The 22,708-nt window shown below is 42.7% G+C and overlaps 1 protein-coding gene across 1 annotated transcript in view; it reads left to right on the forward strand.

Moving 5' to 3' along the window:
* The window catches only part of Ank3 (ankyrin 3), a 307,445-nt gene that overhangs the window by 250,275 nt on the left and 34,462 nt on the right, over positions 1-22,708 (forward strand). Inside the window, exons 29-37 of the mRNA XM_051153191.1 lie at positions 2,661-2,815; positions 14,153-14,364; positions 15,280-15,487; positions 17,120-17,216; positions 17,932-18,160; positions 19,067-19,192; positions 19,983-20,105; positions 20,533-20,559; positions 21,745-21,826. Coding sequence (XP_051009148.1) covers positions 2,661-2,815; positions 14,153-14,364; positions 15,280-15,487; positions 17,120-17,216; positions 17,932-18,160; positions 19,067-19,192; positions 19,983-20,105; positions 20,533-20,559; positions 21,745-21,826 — 1,259 coding nt within the window. The remainder of the gene's footprint in view (positions 1-2,660; positions 2,816-14,152; positions 14,365-15,279; positions 15,488-17,119; positions 17,217-17,931; positions 18,161-19,066; positions 19,193-19,982; positions 20,106-20,532; positions 20,560-21,744; positions 21,827-22,708) is intronic.

Consider the following 22,708-nt stretch of genomic DNA (forward strand, 5'->3'; position numbering starts at 1 on the left):
CCTCAAGACATTAACTCTGAAAACTGCTTGCTGGACCTCACTTGGGGACTCGGGTGTGATGTCATAGGTCACCAAGCTGTGTAATAGGCTGCCGGGCGGGTTTCTTAACTCGAACACTGGCCAGTGCACTTACTAACCCAGAAGCATGCTTTCTGCCCCTCGGGTGCGTGGATCCCTGCGGTCTCCAGTGGAAGTCAAGGCACCATTCTTAGGAAACATTACAGGCACAATGCTGCCACCTCACCCGTATGAATGGCCACCTTGGGGACATTGTCTCTTTAACAATGACTCTTAGAGGTGCATAATCCACTGTGGTAGGTTATTTTTACAAGGAGAACTAGGTTTGCTTCTTCGTTGTCTGAGGTGGCCCTTGGCAAAGCAGGCAGGCTCTGTCGTGATGGACAGCGTGTTCACTGTCTCCCCTTCTCGTTTCTCTTCCTGCTGCATGGATGTTACTCAGTAAACTGCATCTTCCCACCCATCCTCCCCCTGTAAATGAGGGCGAGAGCTTGGTTAGCCGAATCCTGCAGCTTGGGCCTCAAGGAACAAAATTTATTGGGTAGGCTCTTCATAGACAAGATCAGAATGTCTACAATCTTTCTTTCCATTTTCATTTTTTTTTTCCCTGTCACACCCATGGTCTTATCTTCTTGTCTTAAGTTTGGTGGGTTTTTTTGTTTGTTTGTTTGTTTTTGTTTTTTTTTTTTTTTTTTACGCTTTCAGTCGATGTGTGTCACTGAAAGAAAACACCCATAGTGGCTTGACTTACTGTGCCATTGCCGCTATCTTGTGCTTCTGAAGCATGCGGGACCCACTGCTAGCATTCCCGATGGCTTTGTGCATCTGTCTTCCCTCCTTTAATTGAAATGTTTCTTTTCTGTGTACTTATCAAAACTAGACCGACCGTCTCATTTTAATCAGCATAAGAGAAGGTATTTGCAGACTTTGAATCAGTGTTTGCCACAAATGCTCTGTGTGCGTGCGCGTGCGTGCGTGTGTGTCAATTTGGGAAACACTTATGGTAAAGTGTAATCTTCTTATGGGCTTTAAGAAGAAAAAGAAGTCAACCAATGAGTAAAATAATTTTGAATATGTCAAGAACACAAGGTATTTAAAGAAATATGACTGGGGGCAGCAGGGTGTTCTGTTAAGTTGTTGACTGTCTTTCATCTTGTTTAAGCTGAAATGTGTCATTGTTTGTTTGTTTGCTTGTTTGACTGTTTTTTGCCTTGGCAGTCTGCATGAAAAGCCTGTTATGAATTGTCCTGCTTGGCTGTCCCCTTGGTCAAAGGCCCTGTTCATACCTTCTCTCCAGCATTGTTGAGTGTCCTACACAAAGCCACAGAGACAGTATCGGACACCTTAACCTGCAAAGATTGTATCTTGTTCTCAAAAAATAAAATGCCTAATGTCTAACTATTATAAAGTATGTTTATAAAGTATGTTTTTAAATTAGGGGAAATGTCACAATAACATTAATAACACTGCTAGGGCATAGTTGCTGATGCTTTTGCCTGTTAAAGAATAAAGGCATTATAAAAATATTTTTAAATTTCAATTATTTATAATAATTTCGCCAAAAGTAAAATTATGCCATTTATCAACCTCATTTTAAACACATTCCTTTTATAAGTAACCAGATATTCGTGTTTATTTGTGGTATTGATCTTTGCAACAATCTCCCCTCACGCTCTACCCACCTAAGCCTATATTTGTTGCTCCCATGTGTGGATAAGCAGCTAGGTTAAGACAGGTTACACATGGCCTCTACAGAGAGCAATGATACTGTCTATAAAGCATCATTCGATAACGCTGCACAATCCAATGACATAAGCTGTGTGTGACTGTGGTCTGCTCACTCCCATCCATCTTCCCTAGTATTTCCCTCGTAGCTCCGTAACACTGAACAAAATGATTTCCTGTGACTTGATTGGCGATCTTGAATTTGAAGCCATGCTCTCTCATTCATTTGAGAAAGGACAGTGTCAAGAGTTAACTTCTTTCTATGAGAATTTCAAACGTACATACGCTCTCCCAGAATGCCCCAGTATCCCCGTATAGGTGATGGTCAGGTCAGGCAATGGCTCTACCCTTCCACCTATTCACGAACAGTTTTAGCTGCAAACCCATGCAAACTGTTGGAGGGACTAGATTAAGGCAATGTCTGTTTTATTGCCTAGAGAGAGAGAAAAAAAAAAATAAAAGAATGATCTTCCAAATTAGGGTAAATTTCTTTTTTTTTTAAAGATATGACTGTGTCCTTTTAGCTCATTAACACCTCATATAATATAATGACCTATGGTTTTGTTTTTTTTTAATTTTAATGGACCAGCTTTCTTTCTTTCTTTATGGCCTATTTCAGTCACGTTTAAATTTTTTTCCTATTTATGCGTTAAATTTTCTCCCATTCGGTTTGACGCCCAACACACAGTAGGCCTTCAAGAACTGTTTGTGGATGAATGACGGCATGTTATTGAGCTTGTAATATTATTTAATTAGCAATGATTCTGCAACTTTGAGACCATTCCCAACCCAAACGGCACCTCTGATTTCAAATCAATACTGTTAATAAGGTTTTTTTAAAAAAAGGATTCTACTACAGATATATTTAACTTGATACAAAAAAAAAAAAAAAATCATGTGGCATTTTTGTTTTTTAGACCTGTCATAGTGGAAATCCCTCATTTTGGGTCCATGAGAGGAAAGGAGAGGGAACTCATTGTTCTCCGGAGTGAAAATGGCGAGACCTGGAAGGAGCATCAGTTTGACAGCAAAAATGAAGACCTCACAGAACTGCTGAACGGCATGGATGAAGGTACTGATGATGGACGGGCGGAGAGCAAGGCAATATGTCGTGTGACTGGAGTACTTGCCTGCCCATCACATGATGCAGGGTCCAGGGTCTTCAGCATCTGCTGTTCTTTTCTATATACCTAAGGCATGACTGTACACTGACTCCGTTACACTCCAAGCACAACCACGTTTCACAGACAAATACCCCCATGGTTCTTTAATTTTAAAAAGAAATTATTTATTTTTTTATGTGTATGGGTATTTCGCCTGCATGCACAGTTATGTGCACCACATGCATGCCTGGTGCCATGGAGCCCCTGGAACTGGAGTTAGGGACAGTTGTTAGCTGCCATGTGCGTGCTGGGAATTGAACCCAGATCCTCTAGAGGAGCAGCCAGTGCTTTTAACTGCTGGGCCATCTTACCGAGTTCTTTAAATTTTTAATCCAATTGATCAGTCTTTCCAAGACCTAAGAAGGCTTTTTTAGTTAAAAGAGTAACATGAGGGTAAAAATAAACAAACAAACAACCAGACGGATGTATACAGCACGTACCTACAACATAAGCATTTATGGTTTTGGAATTTTCACTCTATTTTCTCTTAACTTACTTCACCATCTTTCATACACTTTTTTTTTTTTTTTTTTTTTTTTTACCATCTCTTGAGCCATAATGGTTTTTATAAGTTTCAAAGCTTCTTGGAGTCTATGTGTCTTTTTTTTTTTTTTTTTTTTTTTGAGTCTGTGTGTCTTGATGTCTTCTTCTTTGAGTTAGCAAGACTAATGTGTGGCTACAGGTCCCTTTAACATACATTCCTTCTTTATGGGAGCTTCTGGAGGCATTAAGGAAGGGTTGCATGTGGATGGCCTTGAACACCTGACCCTCCTGCCTTTGCCTCCTCAGTGCTGAGGTTACAAGTGTGTGCCACCCATGCCTGGCTCACACCTTCCTGAGGTTTTGTGATGCTTGGACCCTATCGGTGTTTCTTAGTAACGGATGCTGTAGAAAGAAGTTGCAGCTAATTGGTGCAGATTCCATAGCTGTTTTGCATAATAGTGGAAATCTGTTCCATAGACTCACAGTCGATTCTCATCATTTCATTCCATAAAATCAAAATTGTCTCTTTTATCACTTTATTCTCTGTGTTTAGGATTCATCCATTGGGGCCACTTGTGGCTTCAAACTATGGGCCGTAGAGGAAGACAGATTTGGGGTTGCTAAAAGAACGACTGAGCAAATGTCTGGACCCATGTGAGCCTAGACATGAAAAAAAAATTTTTTATAGAGTTCCCATTAAGATGAATAAATAATTATGTGAAGCCCTTAGGAAATATAATGCTTAAGCTTTTAATAAATATCAGTTATTGTCACCACTGCTTTCATCTATAGAAAATAAAAGTGCTGTACCAAAAATTCAGTATAGGAGAGAGTTCCCATCAACTATGCCATTTAAAGACACCCCTGCCTTGAGGTAGAAAAAAAACTGTTGAGTGTACACTGAAAAAATGCCTTTCCACGTAGAAGTTTCTAAAGAAAGCATAGCTCACAAGCTCAGCAATTGTGTTAGTAGTAGTAGTAATTATTATTATTAGTAGTAGTAGTAATAGTAGTACATGTGTGTGTGTTTTGCTAGCTGTGCATGTGTACACCACATACATGCTTGGTGCCCGAGGAAGTGGTGAGCCTTCCTGTGGGTAGTGGGAATTGAACCCAGGTCTTTCACAACAACAACAAGTACCCTTAACCACTGAGCCAACTCTCCAACCCCATCTTATTCCTCTTACTTAACAGACCACAAAACAGACATTCATAGACACCAAGTGACATTCCCAGCTTGCCTTGCTGAGCAAAGGGATAATAGGGCTGAAATCCAGAATTACAGCTGAATCCCGTATGTTTTCAAAATGCACATCCTATGAGAAGGAAGATAATCCATTGGTGGAAAGTTCTAGAAACCTCTAGATTTGGTCCAGATGAGATTTGGTCAAGACAAAGTTCCTGTAAGTCAGTCATCTAGTCAATGAGTGTACATTATCTAGGACTTGTACACGTGGCTGCTAGGCAGGTAGGGTTTCTTAACTCCATTTTTAAAGACCAGGTGAAACTTTGGTTCCATTTTTTTCACAATGAAAATTTTTAAAAAGAAATATAAATACTTCCACATTTAAAAAGCCAGGCACTAGAGCCCATTAGAGCAAGATGTTTTAAATTTTGGTCATGTATTCAATGATTAAAATGGGAAAAGCACAAACCAATCAATCTACTCTTACTGTCCTCAACCTGATAGTTTCTCTATCAGGTGTTATATATTGTTGATTGCAAGTAACCCCACCCCACTCCCACCCCCTAACACGTTCTTATTATAAATGTCTTTTTTGTTTGTTTGTTTGTCTTTTGTTTTTGGAGACAAGGTTTCTCTGTGGAGCCCTGGCTGTCCTGGAACTCACTGTGTAGACCAGGCTGGCCTTGAACTCAGATCCCGCTTGCCTCTGCCTCCTGAGTGCTGGGATTAAAAGGCATGAGCCACCACCGCCCAGTTTACATGTCTCCTTTTAGTGCTCCCTTCTCCATAAGTGCACCTCATTTATTATTTTACAGGCTATATTTTAATAAGTCAGTCTTTCTCCATGCACTTGTCTAAAAAAATACTAATACCTGATGTATTTAGTACCATCTTAGTCACTATTTGGATCTCTGGATTTTACTAAGCAAGGCAGCTGTGGGGGTTGGGGAGAGATGTCCAGTGGATTAAGCACTTGCCATGCCACCATGAGGGCTAGTGTTTGGATCTGAGAGGCTCTGAAAACCTGCCCAGGCCTGCCTGCCAGCGGCCTGCCATCCGAGCACTCAAGAGGCAAAGATAGGCAGTCCCAGAGGCCAACTGGCCACTAGGCTAGCCGGAGTTGGCTAGCTCCAGATTTAGCAAGAAACCCTGTTTCAAGAATGTAGAGTGAGTAGGGAAGTTGGCTGACCTCAGTTCCAGGCCTCCTCTACATGCACACACACATGCAAACACATACATGTGCCAAAAGGGGTGGGGGGAGGACAGGAAAGAGTTGTAAAGGTCAGGTGGCCTTTATTGTCTTAACACATGCAAAGTTTTCCATACACACAAAATTCATGGCTAGAATAACTTCAGGGATCCACGGGTCCCAGTAGGGGGATAATTTGCCCAGTGAGATGTTGACATTGGCATGATGATGCCATGGTCCGTGGAAGTCATTGAGGCCAGAAGTCCCAACCCAGGTTCACCACTCACTGTTGTGTGGCTGGAACCAATCTCTACTGTTCATGGAAGGGCACCTTGGAAGGACACCTTGCAGGTAGCTGATGGACAGTGGATGTGCTGGTACATGTAGAGTTCTTACCGAAGTGCCCACTGCATAGACCCACTCACACACACCATGCCACCTCATAAGCTGCGCACAGAGTACTGGAAGTCTGACACTGGCCTGAAGACAAAGGAGCATATTGTCAAGCTATCTGCCTGAGACAGTTGTGTCTTCCTGGTGAGCACTATTTCCCAGGTGCACAGACAGGTCAGGCACCACTACCTAATTAAGAACAGTAATCAGATGTGGATCTCCAAACCCCAGGCACTTCCACACCCAGTTGCCTTCTGGACTGTACATTTGCCACTGCATACTCTCAAGTGACTCTCATAGTGAAGGCTACTGTTGATTCTTGTCTTCACAGCACTCGGGCATGCCTGGGAGGTAGTGTTTGATTGCCTTTGGGGCTTGCCTGTGAGAGAGTCCCCTTATCCACCGCCAGCCATTAGGTTAACTGAGGTGCCCTTTGAAGTAAGTGGCGCTGTTCCCCAGGTTCAGTTCTTGGATTGTGTACCAAAGGAGAAACTGAGCACAAATATTCACTGTTCCCTGCTTCCTCGCTGGTACAGGGGCTTTAAGTTCCTGTCATGATAAACTTTACCCTTAAACTATAAGCCCTTACTTCCATGTTCGTGTGTGTGTGTGTGTGTGTGTGTGTGTGTGTGTGTCTGCATCTATCTGTCTGTCTGTACATGTATCCTATTGTGTGTGCCTGTGTGTGTCCACCCCAGAAAAGGCCACTGGGTGTCCTACTGAATCACTCCACACCTGTGAGACAGGGTCTCTGAACCTGAAGTGAGGCTTCCATTGCTCATGTAGGCTGACCTTGGCCAGCAGGCCCTCCCTAGCTCCCTTCCTGTTTCTAACCACACCACCCACCTCCTGACGCCCAGTCCTGAGATTACCTAGGCATGTCTGGCCGTGCCAGGCTCTGTAAGTGGGTACTGGGGTACAGGGGTCATGCTTGCACTGAGCCGCCTTCCCCTGCCCCTGCTCCTACTATTGTCAAGCATCAGTGGTTATGTCAATTAGGCAGCTTAGCCAAGCTGTGTTGAGCCAAGCTGGGATGGTTTGGGTATGGAGGACCTGCCCTTACCAGCTCAGGTTTCAGGTGACAGCAGTTTTTATCTCTAGCAACAGACAGGGATCTTATCTCTCTCTACCTTTGCAGAAGAGAAGATGTTGCACATGACTAAACAAAGTGTACACACACACACACACACACACACACACACACACACACACACACACACACAGACACACACACACAAACACACACGCTTCCTGTCACCAGGCAGTGCACCACACTGAACCCTGAATCCACACTGTTAGTTTAATGAAAACCTTAATTAAGTTCAATGCCTGCAAAATCCAGTCCTGTGAGGTATTTGTAGTTATGTCAGATCCGGAAGCCTGTGTCCCTTTCTCCTTGTTGGTCTCTAATTTACAAGTCAAAGCACTTGAGAAATGGCCTAACTCCCACAGCCCCCTGTGGTAGCCACGGGAACTAAGTAGCAAGTGGCTGGAGTGCATTTGATACAAATTAAAATGTGATATAAATATAAGCCACACTAGATAGAAGAAGAATAGTGCCCGCTTCCAAAAAGTATATTAGGAATAAATTTCTAGGTTCAAAACTGCCACTTGGTTTCAATACATTTTCATCAAGCTTGAGACAAATGGTAACTTTCAAAGTGCCAAGTCATTGTTGAACAGGGAAGAAATGCAGCTTTGCAGTGGGTGCACGGTACACATCGCCATCTGCTGGAATTATATGGTAGCAACAGTTCTAAAATATTTTCCAAATAGGGGGAAAAAAAAGTTTTTCAACTCAAGGCTGCATTTGAAGTGCCCAGTAAATAAATAACAATTTACTTCAAAATCTCAAAACAAATGACAACACAATCCTTACATATTTTCTATCTGTCTCCCAAAACTGGTATTTTAAATAGACGGAATGAAAACTATTGCACAGCGAAAGAAAAGGGAAAATGTTCCGAAACAGTCTCTGAAACCTGACACTTGGGAAAAGAAAATTGAGCCAAGCAAACCAGCACTAGTAGTTCCCACTCTCATATGGTCTGAGTATGGGGATTTGCCAGCAAAGAGACATCATGTCCATCACTGGGGTCAAAGCAATGACTTCAGACATGTTACTCTGTGAGTCAGACACAGGCAGGCTTGGCTATCGTCATCAGCCACCTGCGGTGTGCTGTGCCTGCAGAGGCTGGTGTGCCCAGCCCAGCAGGTCTAAGCTGTATCTCCTGGATGCAGTGCATGTGATGGACAGCCAGTGGGTGGTGGTTAACTTCAATGCGCTCTCCATGATCCAGGTTCTAGAAGTATAGAGGTATGTGTATATGCAGTGCTAACAGTTTGAAAGTTTGACGAGAGGCATGATGGGATTTTTTTTTTTTTCTGAAAACAGTGTCTTTATCCCCACAAATGGCTGAGTAAGGTGAGCAGGGTGTGCAACTGAGCAGAAATTAGACCCTAGCACAGAAATATGTCATATGTATTTCTTCCCTTAGACCTCACACTCACACCAGCCAGGTCACAAACAGCACTTGAGAGCAAAAGCACCAGACAGACACAGGTGCTAGGGGCTAAACACAGACCACCTGGAAGAGCAGGAATCGGTCTCAACCCCTGAGCCCACTCGCCAGCTCCTGGGTTCTAAGGCCAGGTATAGGTTGAGAGCCCACTAAGATCTTCCCTACTGCCCACGTCAAGTTTAAGGTCTGCTGAGCTAAGTAGGGAAAGCCGACTTTCAGGCCCCAGTGTAGGACAGTCATGTCACGGTATTCAGTGTGGAACAGTAGACTAGGGCAGTGGTTCTCAACCTGTGGGCTGCGGCGCCTTTGACAAACTTCCATCTCCAAGGAAAAAAAGTTTACATTATGATTCATAACAATAGCGATGTTACAGCTATGAAATAGCAGTGAAAATAATTTATGGTTGGGGGTCACCACAGCATGAGGAAGTATATTAAAGGTTTGCATTGGGAAGGTTGAGAACCACTGAGCTAGGGATTCCCAAGGGTGTGAGGGTGACACAGGTATCTCATTTATGGTATAGGCTGTCCTCTGGATATTTTCTCTGTACAAGGGAGAATATCTAAGCAAAGATTTTTGGTTATATGTTCATACTTCTCTGTTCTAAAAAATGGACCATTTAAAAGTCCCAATGCATATAAATTCACGCACGCGCGCGCGCGCACACACACACACACACACACCACAAAGATATTGGTATTGTCAGACTTAATTGCTGGCTGACTGGTTATCTGACTCAGCTACTGGACTTTTGATATCTGCAATACAAAACTCTGAGAAGGGTTATATATTCTCTTGAGTTTTGTTTTGTGTTTTTGTTTTTTTTTTAATTCCCTTAGGCCATTCCCTAGACAGTAATTTGAATTATAAACACGTAGACATAACAAGCCTCACTGTGGATTAACAGCTAGGAAGACAAAGGCCTCTTTTTCACACATCAATTTTTTAAAAAGTCTCTTAAAAATCTCTTGTGATTTTTTGTGAATGTGGGCGTGTCTGTGGAGATCCGAGTACACCTTTGAGGAGCTGGGTCTGTCCTTACCCAATGAGTTCCATGGACTTGGGTCCTCTGGCTTGTACGGCAATCACCTGTACTCACTAAACTGCCTCACTGGTCCCTACACAGACCTCCTTGTAGCAATGACTAAAGGAGCACATGATGGCTACTTCCTTCTCCGTGTATTTTAAAAGTGCCATCCAAAGTCTTCTCTCTAGAGGGGAAAGTGTTTACACTTCCCTCCCTGGTGATTCCCAGGCTTTCTGGTTAAAGCAACAACCATCTGCCAGTCCTTGCTTAGTTTAACGCAATTACACACAGTGGTCATTTCATCTTTTGTGAAAAGAAAACCAAGCTTTATAGTGCACGTCAACTCCAGGGTCAAAAGCATCGAGGGAAGCTACCGCGGACAGCTGATGTGGCCATAAGTCACATTGTGGAAGCCAAGAATATAAAGTTAGTTTTGTTTAAAAAAAAAAAAAAAGTTCCCACTCCTAGCCCTCTCTCACATCTGGTTCTTTAGTAGCTTGTTTCCTTTCCCTTTTTCTTTTTAATGTAATGTTTTAATTACAGTATTTTCCAGCATATAAGAAAACTCCAACTTTAACTTTTCCAGTTAAAATATAGTTTAGAATATATTCACTGTATAAGACTACCCCTCTTCCAACACACACCCTGTATAGCCAACTCGGGGTGCAAACTCTATATTTTAACCTGAAAAGTTAAAGTTGAAGCTGGGGGTCATTTTATATGCTTGAAAATATGGTACTCCTTTGAGAATTTCATACAGTTTTTCCCTCCACTTCCTCCTAGATCTGCCCCCCACCTTCCCACCCCCTCCCAACGTCATGCGTTCCATCTCCCTTTAGTCAAACATCTCAACGGAGCAGTTAGCTTGTTTTCAAACATTCTACTGCATCATGTTACTGCTGTTTCAGCTCCCTCTTGAGAGTAATCTACAGCAGAATGTAGTTTTGCTACTTATCCTAGTTATATACTTAACCATTATTGTTACACAGGTACTATCCCATAATTATTCACTTTTTATGTATTTTGGTTTTATAAGTTTTATTTGAGTGTGAGAGCATGCGCATGTGCACCCAAGTGCAATGCCCATGGAGCCCAGAAGAGGGCATCAGATACCATGGAGCTGGAGTTACAGGTGGTTGTGAGCCACCTGGTGAGGGGCTAGGAACAGCATCCCAGGTCCTCTGCAAGGGCAGTGAATGCTCTTTACCAGAGCCATCTCTCCAGCCCCCTACCTCCCTACATACAGCTTTCTTCTTTCCTCTCCATCTCTTTTACACACATTACATGGAGAGGTACATAGTTACATTAAAAAAAATGTGGTCAGTTACCCATTAGAAAGTAATACTATTCCATATAATGATATATCAGACTTCTTTGCATATGGATTAGAAACCAACCACTTGTTCTGTGTGGAAGATCAGGAGTTCCAGACCATTCTTGGCTACATAGCAAGTTCAAGACCAGCGTGGGCTCTATGAGTCTCTGTCTCAAGACCACAAACATCTGGGCATGGTGGTGCACTCCTTTAATTTCCCCCCAGCATTTGGGAGGCAGAGGCAAGCAGATCTCTGTGAGCTCAAAGCCAGATTGGACTATATAGTGAGTTCCAGGACAGCCAGGGCTATGTAGAGAGAGCCTGTCTCAAAATAACAAAACAAAACAAACAAAAAAGACAAACAAACCTAGAAGGGGGAAATAAAAGATGAGCTTTCCATTAAGCACTTGCTTGCTGTGTCTGAAATGTACATGCACACATTCAACTTGGATGGCTTTAATGCCTGTCAAGGATGGTGCAATAGAAGTGTATTTAGGTGGCCTCCACTGCATGAAGGAGCAGGTAGCCCATTAGTTCCCAGGATAAAACACCCGGCACGCGCACGCACGCGCGCGCGCACACACACGTATGCTCAATAAATGTGCCTTATTGCCACTCTCCCAAAATATGCCTACCTCCCCAGTAGGTCCAGAATGCCCGTGAACAGTCTTAGGACACACAGGTCCTCGCTAGCAGAATTGGGAAAAGCCTACCTGTTTGAAGGCCATTTGATCACAATCTTTATGAACCGCTCAGGCCACTTTGCAGGACAACCCAATGGACAAATTGGTGGCTGAAGTAAAAGTTATCCACTTAGTTGGTGAGGATGCGGCGCCGCCACTGACACAGATGATTTGTACTTTTTCACATGGCAGCAGGCGCTATGAACGCTGGGAAATCACTCTCTTGAGTAAGCTAAGTAATTGCGTCGGGGAACTTTCCTCTCGGTTGCAAACACTTTGAAGTGCTTTCCTGATTCCTTACGTTGCTGCTCTTCCAAGCCTATGTAAGACCTTGCACTATTGCTTTATCTTCTTCTTAGCTCCGCAGAGTGGAAGTTGATGCTACCAACACAGACAAGAGCATTATGTGTCTGGGATGAGCCTGGTTTTTATTTCCCCTTGTCGACAATGGGTCTGATCCACCCAACTCATACATTTCTATTTGCAATGAGTCCTGACCCCAGCCCTGGGCACAATTGTCCTCATGGGTGGACAGTGGAGAGTATGGGGGATGAGGCCCAAATGAGCAGTAAACAGTGAAGTTTGGGAGTTGTCCCTTTATCCATGGGTGACACCCTCCCACCTCCAGTGGCATCTCTTGTCCCTGTGAAGTGACCAATGTGGAGCTTAAAGGTTCCTTCTACAGCTTTCAGGCAATGAAGCTTTGCGTGAGCATACAAAACAAACAAACAAACTTGTAAAAAAAATGGGATTTCTAGGTCCAAGTAATTTCATTTTGAATGGATGGGTTCCCGATTATATTCTCTTTAATTTTAACTGTATTTATTATTGGGGTGCTGTGACACACATGTGGTGTTCACAGGGCAACTTTTAGAGGTTGACTCCCTCTTTCCTCTGCGTGTTCCTGAATCAGACTCACGTTCATCTACAAGCGCCATCTCATGGGACCTTGATAGCATTCTCAAAGGATCACCACCATCAACACCTACCTGTGATGAACAGGCCACACAATTTCCTTGTAATTTTCCGATTCTTCAGAATTGGGTGCTTAATTTTAGTGGACTGGACAAGTGATGTGTCGAGGGGGCGGGGCAGAGAGGGGTCATTGTTGGTTTTTTAATTATGTCCGTGTAAAATGTTGAATTTGCGCATTGTATGTTTATTGACCCTTTTCCAGCTTCAGGGAGTTTTACTGCTCCTAACACTGTTCTGTTGTACACTAGTGTGACACTTGCTCTAAGCCTCGTGACCCAAGTTTGATCTCCAGGAGAGAACCGACTCCCACAGTCGTTCTCTGAGTTCCCCGTGGGCTCGCACACATAAACATATATATATATATATATATATATATATATATATATATATATATATATATGAATATAACTAAAAAATTACCCCTATCCTACAATACTTTTTTTTAGATTTGTGTTCATATGTGTGTCTGTGTGTGTTTATGTGTGTGTGTATCTATGTCTCTGTGTGTCTATATGTATGTCTTATGTGTCTGTGTGCCTGTGATATATAACATATATCATAGCTATGATATATATACCATGTACATATATGCACCATATGTATACATGTGTGTGTACACATATATACCATATCTACTAAATAGAAAGACATCGGACTATTAAGATGAGGAGTTGAACCCTGCACAAAAGACAAATAGTGTGTGATCTCACATGAATGGGAGGTAACAAAGTTGGTCTTACTCAAATTGGAGGTACAGTGATGGGTAGGAGAGACTGGAGAGATGAGGGAGAGGAGAGCAGTGTACAAAGTTACAGTAGTCAGGGTCAGAGCGCTCTGCTGTGATATATACTGTCCTGTGGGGGACCACAGAGGACAGTGGTGTATGGTACATTTCAAAAAGGAAACATTTTGAAATTTTTCACCACCAAAAATATTTGAGAAGATAGATAGGTAGATAGATAGATAGACAGATATTTGAGAAAGAAAGAAAGATAGATAGATGATAGATAGATAGATAGATAGATAGATAGATAGATAGAAGATGTGAACTGATTCATGCACTACATAGTGCATATGAGCTGAAATGTCTCATGGTACCTTGTAAGTATGTTCAGCTTGCATGTTTTGGAGTATCAATTCAAATTTTAAAAGTTACCTTCTAGGGTCTAGGGATATGATTTGGCCTTCGGAGTGCTTGACAAGTGTGCGTGAAACCCTGGGTTCAGTCCTCAGCACCCCAAAACTAGACATGGTGACACATGCCTGTAATCTTAGAACTTGGCAAGTAAAGATGGGAAGGTCAGAAGTTCAAGCTCATCCTTGGCCATATAGCGAGTTTGAGGCCAGCCTGGGCTACATGAGACTTCGTGTCAATAAGCCATTTTTTTTTAATTGTCTGAAACACCATTAGGTATCAAAGTGCTTTGTGCAAAGGCGCAATGCTCATGGTTTTTCACCCTTTCTGCCTTCCAGAACTTGACAGCCCAGAAGAGCTGGGGACAAAGCGCATCTGCAGGATCATCACGAAGGATTTCCCCCAGTATTTTGCGGTGGTTTCCCGGATTAAGCAGGAAAGCAACCAGATTGGACCGGAAGGCGGGATTCTGAGCAGCACAACGGTGCCGCTAGTCCAGGCGTCTTTCCCAGAGGGGGCCTTAACCAAAAGGATCCGCGTGGGTCTCCAGGTACTGACCACGGAGCACAGGCTTTCCAAGTCCTCTGCGCATCTTGCTCAGGAAGCATCACAGTAATTCCTTGATAATTAGGCCATTTGGGGGCTTATTGACACATGGAACGTGTTCCGTGTAAAGTTAGCTTACTGACTGGTTTAAAATCTCAGTTGGGGCTAGGGAGGTGGCTCAGTTGGTAAGTGCATTCTGAGCAAGCTTGAGAACTCTTAAATTTTACTCCCGGCTCCCATTTTTAAAAAGCCAGGTGTGGTGGTATGCCCTGGGTATGGGGGAAGTGTGGAAACAGGAAGATCTTGGCCAGTCTTGACAAACTGGTAGCTCGAGATTCCGTGAAAGACCCCAAGTGGTGTAAGTTAGGCCTGTGTGACTAAAATTTAAACCTTCTGAATTATCCTTACCTCTGAGAGCCTGTTGTTGTTGTTGTTGTTATATTTTATTACAATGATGATGACTACTATTATTATTATTATTATTATTATTATTATTATTATTATTATTATTATTATTATTATTATTATTACTACAAGGTGATTTTGTGAGGCTTTTTGGTGCATCCTGCACAGAGTTAATGTAAACAGAGATCACTCTTGCTTTCCTTCTCTTTGCTCTGAGGTTTGGCTTTCTCCTTCCAGCAAACCAGTACCATCTGTTCCCCTAAGGAAACTGCTCCTGCCCATGTCAGGGTTTTTTCATTTCTCTTCCTTCCTGTAACAATGAGGAAAAAGGGTAAAGATAGGCACGTATTTTGTTGTCAAGTGTCCTCCCACCATTCTTGATTAAAAACTACATCTTCTGATTAAATTAATAATAATAATAATAATAATAATAATAATAATAATAATAATAATAATAACAACAACAATAAGTGTACTTCTATTTAAGGCATTCCCTCCCCCCTTTTGTCTGTAGGCTCAACCCGTTCCAGAGGAAATTGTGAAAAAAATCCTTGGAAACAAAGCAACATTTAGCCCAATCGTCACCGTAGAACCAAGGAGGAGGAAGTTCCATAAACCAATCACCATGACCATTCCGGTGCCCCCGCCCTCGGGAGAAGGCGTGTCCAACGGGTACAAGGGGGATACCACGCCCAACCTGCGTCTCCTCTGCAGCATTACAGGTTTGGTTCCTTCCCTGGGGTGACTCCCATCTGCCTGCAGTGACCGTGTGCAGAGACACAAAGAGCAGGAAACAAGAAATAAGTCACATGCTTTCTTCCATCCACTTCTGACCGATCCCTGGAAGAATTGCCATTAGGAACTGGGCTATTGGTATATTTAAAACTCAGGGTTGTTTCTAAACAGGAGTGTATTAGTAACCAAGCTCTTTTGGTATCATTGAGGTGTTTCTGACTCAACAGGAGTGCTTAGGGAAAAGTCTTGACAACCGTGACAGAGGTAATCCATCCAACGGCATCCTTTGGACAAGGGAGGAAAATGACTAAGGTCCAGGGGAAGATCCTCTGGGGTCTGAATGGTTAACAAGTGTTGAGGATTCCCTTGGTGTCACCCAGCTGGGCTCACCATTGCCACACAGTATGCTAAATGGGCAGGCCTTAGGACACATTGTTGTGTGAAGTACCTGGAATCCAGACCTCAAGCCCAAAAGATGGTTCGGCAAGTAAAGGTACTTGCAGACAAACAAGCCTGACAAACCCGAGTTCAATACCCAGAACCCACATAGTAGAACTGAGTCCAACAAGTTCTGACCTGCACACACACGCACACACACACACACACACACACACAAATGCAAATAGAACTATAGAATTCAGACCTCAGTTGAAGCTTTGATTTTCCCTAATTGGTCACTGAGCTCACATCAAAGATGAACAAAATAAAGGTTTCATCTTATTCTTTGTGTCCAACTCTTCCATCTGCCCTGGAAAAGTGGTATTTTTCTTTTTTTGGTTTTTCTCTGTGTAGCCTTGGCCATTCTGGACTCACTTTGTAGACCAGGCTGGCCTTGAACTCCCAGCGATCCGCCTGCTTCTGCCTCCCGAGTGAGTGCTGGGATTAGGTATTTTTCTTGATAATTTCCCACCCCACTTGAAAGAGAGAGAGAGAGAGAGAGAGAGAGAGAGAGAGAGAGAGAGAGAGAGAGAGAGAGAGAAGATAGATCTATTTGAGACACTCGGGAGAGGGCTCAGTGGGTGCAGTGCCTGATGAGTGAGCATGATCCACAGCATGCACTTGTCTGTAACTGCAGCACTCGGGGGTCGGAGAGAAAGTCAGGCAGATCTCTGAACTCACTGGACCAGCCTGCTTGAATCAGTGAGCCCCAGATCTAGTGATAGATCTGGTTTCAAAAAAATAAGGCGGACGATGAAGGAAGACAATCAATGTCTACCTGTGGCATGCAAACACATGTGGACATTCATGCATCTATACCCATTCATATGCATACATGCAAACACACACACACACACACACACACACACACACCTGAAGCTACTAAGTCCCCGCAGTAACAAATTGCAACAGTGACAAGCTTAATAAGTCACCCCAAATTTAAACCATCCCCGGTAATCCAGACAAAGAGAAAATAATACACATGTTTGTGAATTCCAGCGAATTCACCAGTTAGCAGGTGAAAGTATGAACGAGAGCAGAGGCAGTCTGCTTTGCCGCAGTGCGGAACCGGAAGCAGTGTGTATGTAGCTGGCCAGTTAGCGGCTGCCAGAAGAACGGCCTAGTGATGGGTGGTTAGGCTGCTGGATGCCGTAAAGTCACCCTGTCTCTGCTGTCCGCAGGGGGTACCTCTCCAGCTCAGTGGGAAGACATCACAGGAACAACCCCTCTGACGTTCATAAAGGATTGTGTGTCTTTCACAACCAATGTTTCAGCCAGGTATGGAAGGTGAAAATTCCAGAAGCACCATGGAATTCATTTTCTCACCTTGTGGGAAGTAAAATAAACTTGCTGCCAATAGTGTGTGCGTGCGTGCGTGCGTGTGTGTGTGTGTGTGTGTGTGTGTGTCTGTGTGCGTGTGTACATATGTATATATTTATGATACATTATATGTGTGTATATTTATAAATATATTTATGTTTATTAAATAAAAATGAATAATATATATTTTATAAGTTAAATATATTTATAAGTTAAAATATATTCATGTATATTATTGACAGCAACATTTTATTATATTTTATTATTGGCATCAATATATTTTTGCATAGATAAATATATATTAAGTTTATGGGAGTGGATAAAAGATCCTTGATGTTTGCTTAGAAAAATTATTATTGAGGTATAAAGTGCCGTTTGCTTGATAGAAAGCTAAATATCTTTGTCATTTAAATACACAAGTTTGTAACGCTTGATTTAGGCTCCATTAGACTCTGGTGTTTTTCATCTTATTTCATAGTTTGATTTTTTTTTTTTTTTTTTTTTTTTTTGATGTTGGGGATAAACATGCTAAAAAAAAATTTGCTCTACCAGGGACTCACACCCCCACCCCCAGCCTCTAATTTTCGTCACTGTAAGTTCTTTTGGGTTTATCTTTGGACTTTTGTTATTATTGGGTTTTGTTTCTTCATTCCTGCCCTTTTGTTTTTCTCAGATTCTGGCTTGCAGACTGCCATCAGGTTTTGGAAACTGTAGGGCTGGCCTCACAACTGTACAGAGAGTTGATATGTGTCCCCTACATGGCCAAGTTTGTTGTTTTTGCCAAAACGAACGACCCGGTGGAGTCCTCCCTGCGGTGTTTCTGTATGACGGACGACAGGGTGGACAAAACCCTGGAGCAGCAGGAGAACTTCGAGGAGGTCGCCAGAAGCAAGGACATTGAGGTACCGGGCTTACAAGAGCACGCGTCGGTTACCGCGTTCCCCAGACATGGGCTCATCTGCAGGCTGTCGTGGCGCACATTGCACAGAAATATTGTGGACAGTCACACTCTATTTTAAAACTTTGAAATGGGTTCATCCTCAAATTATTTCAGTGCTTTGGGTTCACCTCAGCTGGTTAGGGTGGAATGCTAATGAATTTGAACTACTCTCCCGTTGTCCTTGGCTGTCTGAACGGTTTTTTGTTTGTTTGCTTGTTTTTGTTTTTTGTTTTGTTTTGTTTTGTCATCACTTTCCACACACAGGACCACAGTTTTTTTTTCAAACCCAGAGATCCCATGACTATCAGACCAACCAAAGAGAATGAGTTCAAGGCCAGCCTGGTCTCAAAGAGAGAGAGAGAGAGAACAATCTCAGTCTACATAAGCAAATGATGTCAGACATTTTCTCTTTCATGTTTAACACTGTTGAAAGAGAAATGTAATTTGGTTGTATATGTTTGTATCTGTAAGTAATAGGCACAAATTGCGGCTGTAAGATTGTAAGCACCAGATGTGGATTTTTTGTTTGTTTTGTTTTTTGTTGTTGTTTGGTTGGTTTGGTTTGGTTTTAGGTTTTTTGAGACAGGGTTTCTCTGTGTAGCCTCGGCTGTCCTAGACTCGCTTTGTAGACCAGGCTGGCCTCGAACTCACAGCGATCCGCCTGCCTCTGCCTCCTGAGTGCTGGGATTAAAGGCCTGCGCCACCACCACCCAGCCACCAGATGTGTTTTCAAAGCTAATAACCCTGTACAAGTAATTTTTCTCACAATGATATAAATATGTCAGTCTTTCAATGCTATTTGACTTCAAACTCTCAAAAGTTTTCCAGATCAAGTTGACTTTAAATTGTGTTTCTTTTACCCTGGAAGGTTCTGGAAGGAAAGCCCATCTACGTTGACTGCTACGGAAACCTGGCCCCTCTTACCAAAGGAGGACAACAGCTTGTTTTTAACTTTTATTCTTTCAAAGAAAATAGACTGCCGTTTTCCATCAAGGTAAATATCTTAAATATAGATCCTATGCATTTGTTTTTAAAAGTCCCAAGAGAATAAACTTTTTAAAAAATTATCCCACCAAATAAGACTTAAAGAACAAGGTCAGATTTTGTTCTAGTTCCACCAGGGTGAATTTTCAAGCTAGTAAAACTTTTATCTTTGGTAAAAAGAACATTCAAATACACACACACACACACACACACACACACACACACACACACACACACGTGTATACATATATTTAAATTTAGGAAATAGAACCCAGTATAGTGGTGCATACCTTTTATCCCAACACTTGAGGAGAAAGAAGCAGGCAGATCTTTGTGAGTTTGATGCCAGCCTGCTCTTCATAGTGCGCTCCAGGACAAGCCAAGTCTATATAGTGAGACACAGTCTCAAAATGTACCAAATTATAAAAATTATTTTAGAAGTGTTTATAAAATGAAACAACCTCAGCCAGAATGGGCCACATTTAGTTAGCTTTGGTTTCTGTTTCCATGGGAGTTCAGGCGCGGTCAGGAGGTCCTCTTCCTCACCATTTGCTCTCCTGTGTTTCAAGCACCGACACTTCAAGAAATTTAGTAGGAAGACAGAAAATGTACATAGCTCAGAGTGGCTTGTCATAGGAGATAGGCGGGTGGCCATCTTATTGGTTAAGCCAGGAGCTGAGCCTCTGCGCCTTGCCAGGTACATCCTCCTAAGACCGCTTGGTAAAACAAACCATGCCTCACCTTTAAATGGACCAGAAACTGTCTCTTTGTGTAATCATCAGTTACCCAAATTCTTTTAGGTTAGAGACACCAGCCAAGAGCCCTGTGGCCGTCTGTCTTTCCTGAAGGAGCCGAAGACAACAAAGGGATTGCCCCAAACGGCTGTCTGCAACTTAAATATTACTCTCCCTGCGCATAAAAAGGTATCTTTTAAAACTGGTTTATTTCCACCCTCACCCCCCACCCCCCCCCCCCCCAGTCTTGAGGCATTGGGCCCTTGGTATGTAATTAAGGAATGCTTTGTGACACTTGGAAAGCCCCTGAAACCCGAGTCATGTTAGTCTCTGTGTGTGGTGTCCTGTACTTTTGAGTCTGTGTGATGGAGTCTTGTTGATTGCTTCCGCTGGTAGCTCATGGATCTTTATGCTTCCGAGATGATTGCCACATGTTAACTTGCCATGGATGTATGGCCCATGATACTGTTTTTACTGGCTTCTTTTGATTTGCTTTGCTTTCTAAACCAGCTTGCATTGTATGCTCCCTACCCAGCCCTTTTCATATCCTGACACTCTTTTCCCTGCTGTCCATTATAATATTCCTTGTCTCTGCAATGCATCTTGGGACCAAAAGGAGACAGAGTCAGATCAAGATGATGAGGTAATATGAACACTTCTGCTCTTATTCCTATCCAAGGTAGAATAGATACTGGCTATGTATGGAAAAGCTTGCAGCAGGCTCCAGTGTGGGAACAATCTAAGTGCTACTGTGCATCTTAGCCTATTGGCTTGCTTTCCTCCCAGTGCTCTGTAAAACCGTAAACTAGCTCATGACAACCTGGAGCCCACTTGAGCACTTGGAAGCGTGGCAGGTTGCCGTGCATAAACTTAACAGTATAAGTTTCACAGGAGTATTTTCCTATCTACTGCCCTCTGGCTGGCTAACTGCTATGTTGTCACTTCTAACCCAAGACCCTGGTTATTATATGGAGTTGTGTTGTACAAATCAGCTGTGTTTTGTGTAACGTAAACTATTTTCTCACCAACTGCTGATAGAAGTTTACCATTCCAGCTGAAGAATTTTTCTTGGCCATTAAAAAAAAAAAAAAAATGTTTTTCCTTTTTAAATTATGTGTATATGTGTTTGTGTGTGGGTGTGTACACATGAGTGCAGAGCCCCTGGAGGCCAGGAGAGGACATGAGACATGCCCCCCCAGCCCCCTCCCCCGGAGATTGTAAGCTGCTTAATGTGCATTCTAGGACCTAAATCTCTTGCCCCATGTATCCAAGCCCTATCTTGGCCATTTTTTAAAAAGAATGCCATTGTTCAATTTTACAAGAGTTTTTCCTAAGTTGTCTCCACCTAATTCTGTAAGCTTTGCAATAATTGGATTTAAAAAAAAAAAAAAAAAACCACATGCCAATTATAAAGGCAGCTCAAGTCGCACAGTTGCTTTTAAGGCCTCCTACCTGTTTTTAATCTCCTACTCTCTACCATGTGCCCATCAACAGTACCCACAACGGACACTGGAATGATGCTTTCCGTACCCGTTCTCCTTGAGTGTACTCACGTAGTGAGCGTACTTTGTGATATGTGTACTTGCTGGGGGTGGAGGGGACTCACCGCTCAACCTTTGTAGTCCCCTGTAGTCTGCTGTGTTGAGTGTGCCTTGACCTGCTAAGTCACGGTTATGTGGTTGAGAGTTGAGGGTGGCGGTGGTAGACTCCCAAGGGGAAATAGAAAGCCTAAGGCTGGACAAGACATGACCATCCCGTTCAGTGAGACGTTTCGAAGTGGAATGATGTCCCAGGAAAAGTGGAAACGGTGTCTTCCCTTCTTTTTCAGGCGGAGAAAGCAGACAGACGTCAGAGTTTTGCATCCCTAGCTTTACGTAAGCGCTACAGCTACCTGACCGAGCCTGGCATGAGTGAGTTTTCCTAACACGTTCACTAATCTATGTCGATTTCTAGAAGAAGAGACATTTTTTTCTATACATCCTAAATTTTGGTGTCATTTGGAAAACAGATACCCTAAACCAATTACCTACAGAGAAATTTCATAAGCCTATTATGAAATTTAATGTTCCATTATTTCATTGAAGACGTAGGTACAGATCTCCCAGGTCATAGCTGCAAATGATTTCTGTCCTTAAAGTTAGTAAACATTTGAGGGTTTTTTCCTTTTAAAGCCTTGATTTTATCTTGGTAATTGTTAATATGCTCAGAGATAAATACCAGTGTTCTTTTAAGTGTGCTTAAAAAGGAAGGTGTGTATTTACTCCTGTATGTGTACAGTGGCACAAGTGACTACTAGGTCACTTTGTCCTCTCTATAGCATAGTATTCTACTTCCAGCTGTTTTGCTTTTGTAAGGCTGGTAGCCTATTTTCTGGGGTACTACTAGTGTACAGACTTATCTCAGCTCCCATCTCTTCTGCCTTCTGTCGAAATCTCACTTCTAAGGCTGTTCTTGGACTAGTCTGGGAAAGGTCTTTGGTCCTATTGGTTGTTTGAGTTTACTCCTCACTAGCTTGCAAGGCAGTTACGAGTTTACTTGGTCATATTTTGTCCTCCTGTCTCCACTGACTACCTTTTCTTCCCTCGTGGTTGCAGTGTTCCTATCCCAGGGTCACCATAGCCCCTGAGTTATCCTAGCCCCGCCCCCTAGGGGACCATGAGTACAGAGTGCAATGTCCTGTTTGATCGACAACAGGGTCCTGCCATCCGAGCCAGCAGAGAGCTGTAACTTAAAGAAAATTGAGATGAAAATATTTTGTCATTGATCACCAATTGCTAGCTATTCACAGAAGT

This window comes from Acomys russatus, chromosome 11 (assembly GCF_903995435.1).
Source record: "Acomys russatus chromosome 11, mAcoRus1.1, whole genome shotgun sequence".
NCBI lineage: Eukaryota > Metazoa > Chordata > Mammalia > Rodentia > Muridae > Acomys > Acomys russatus.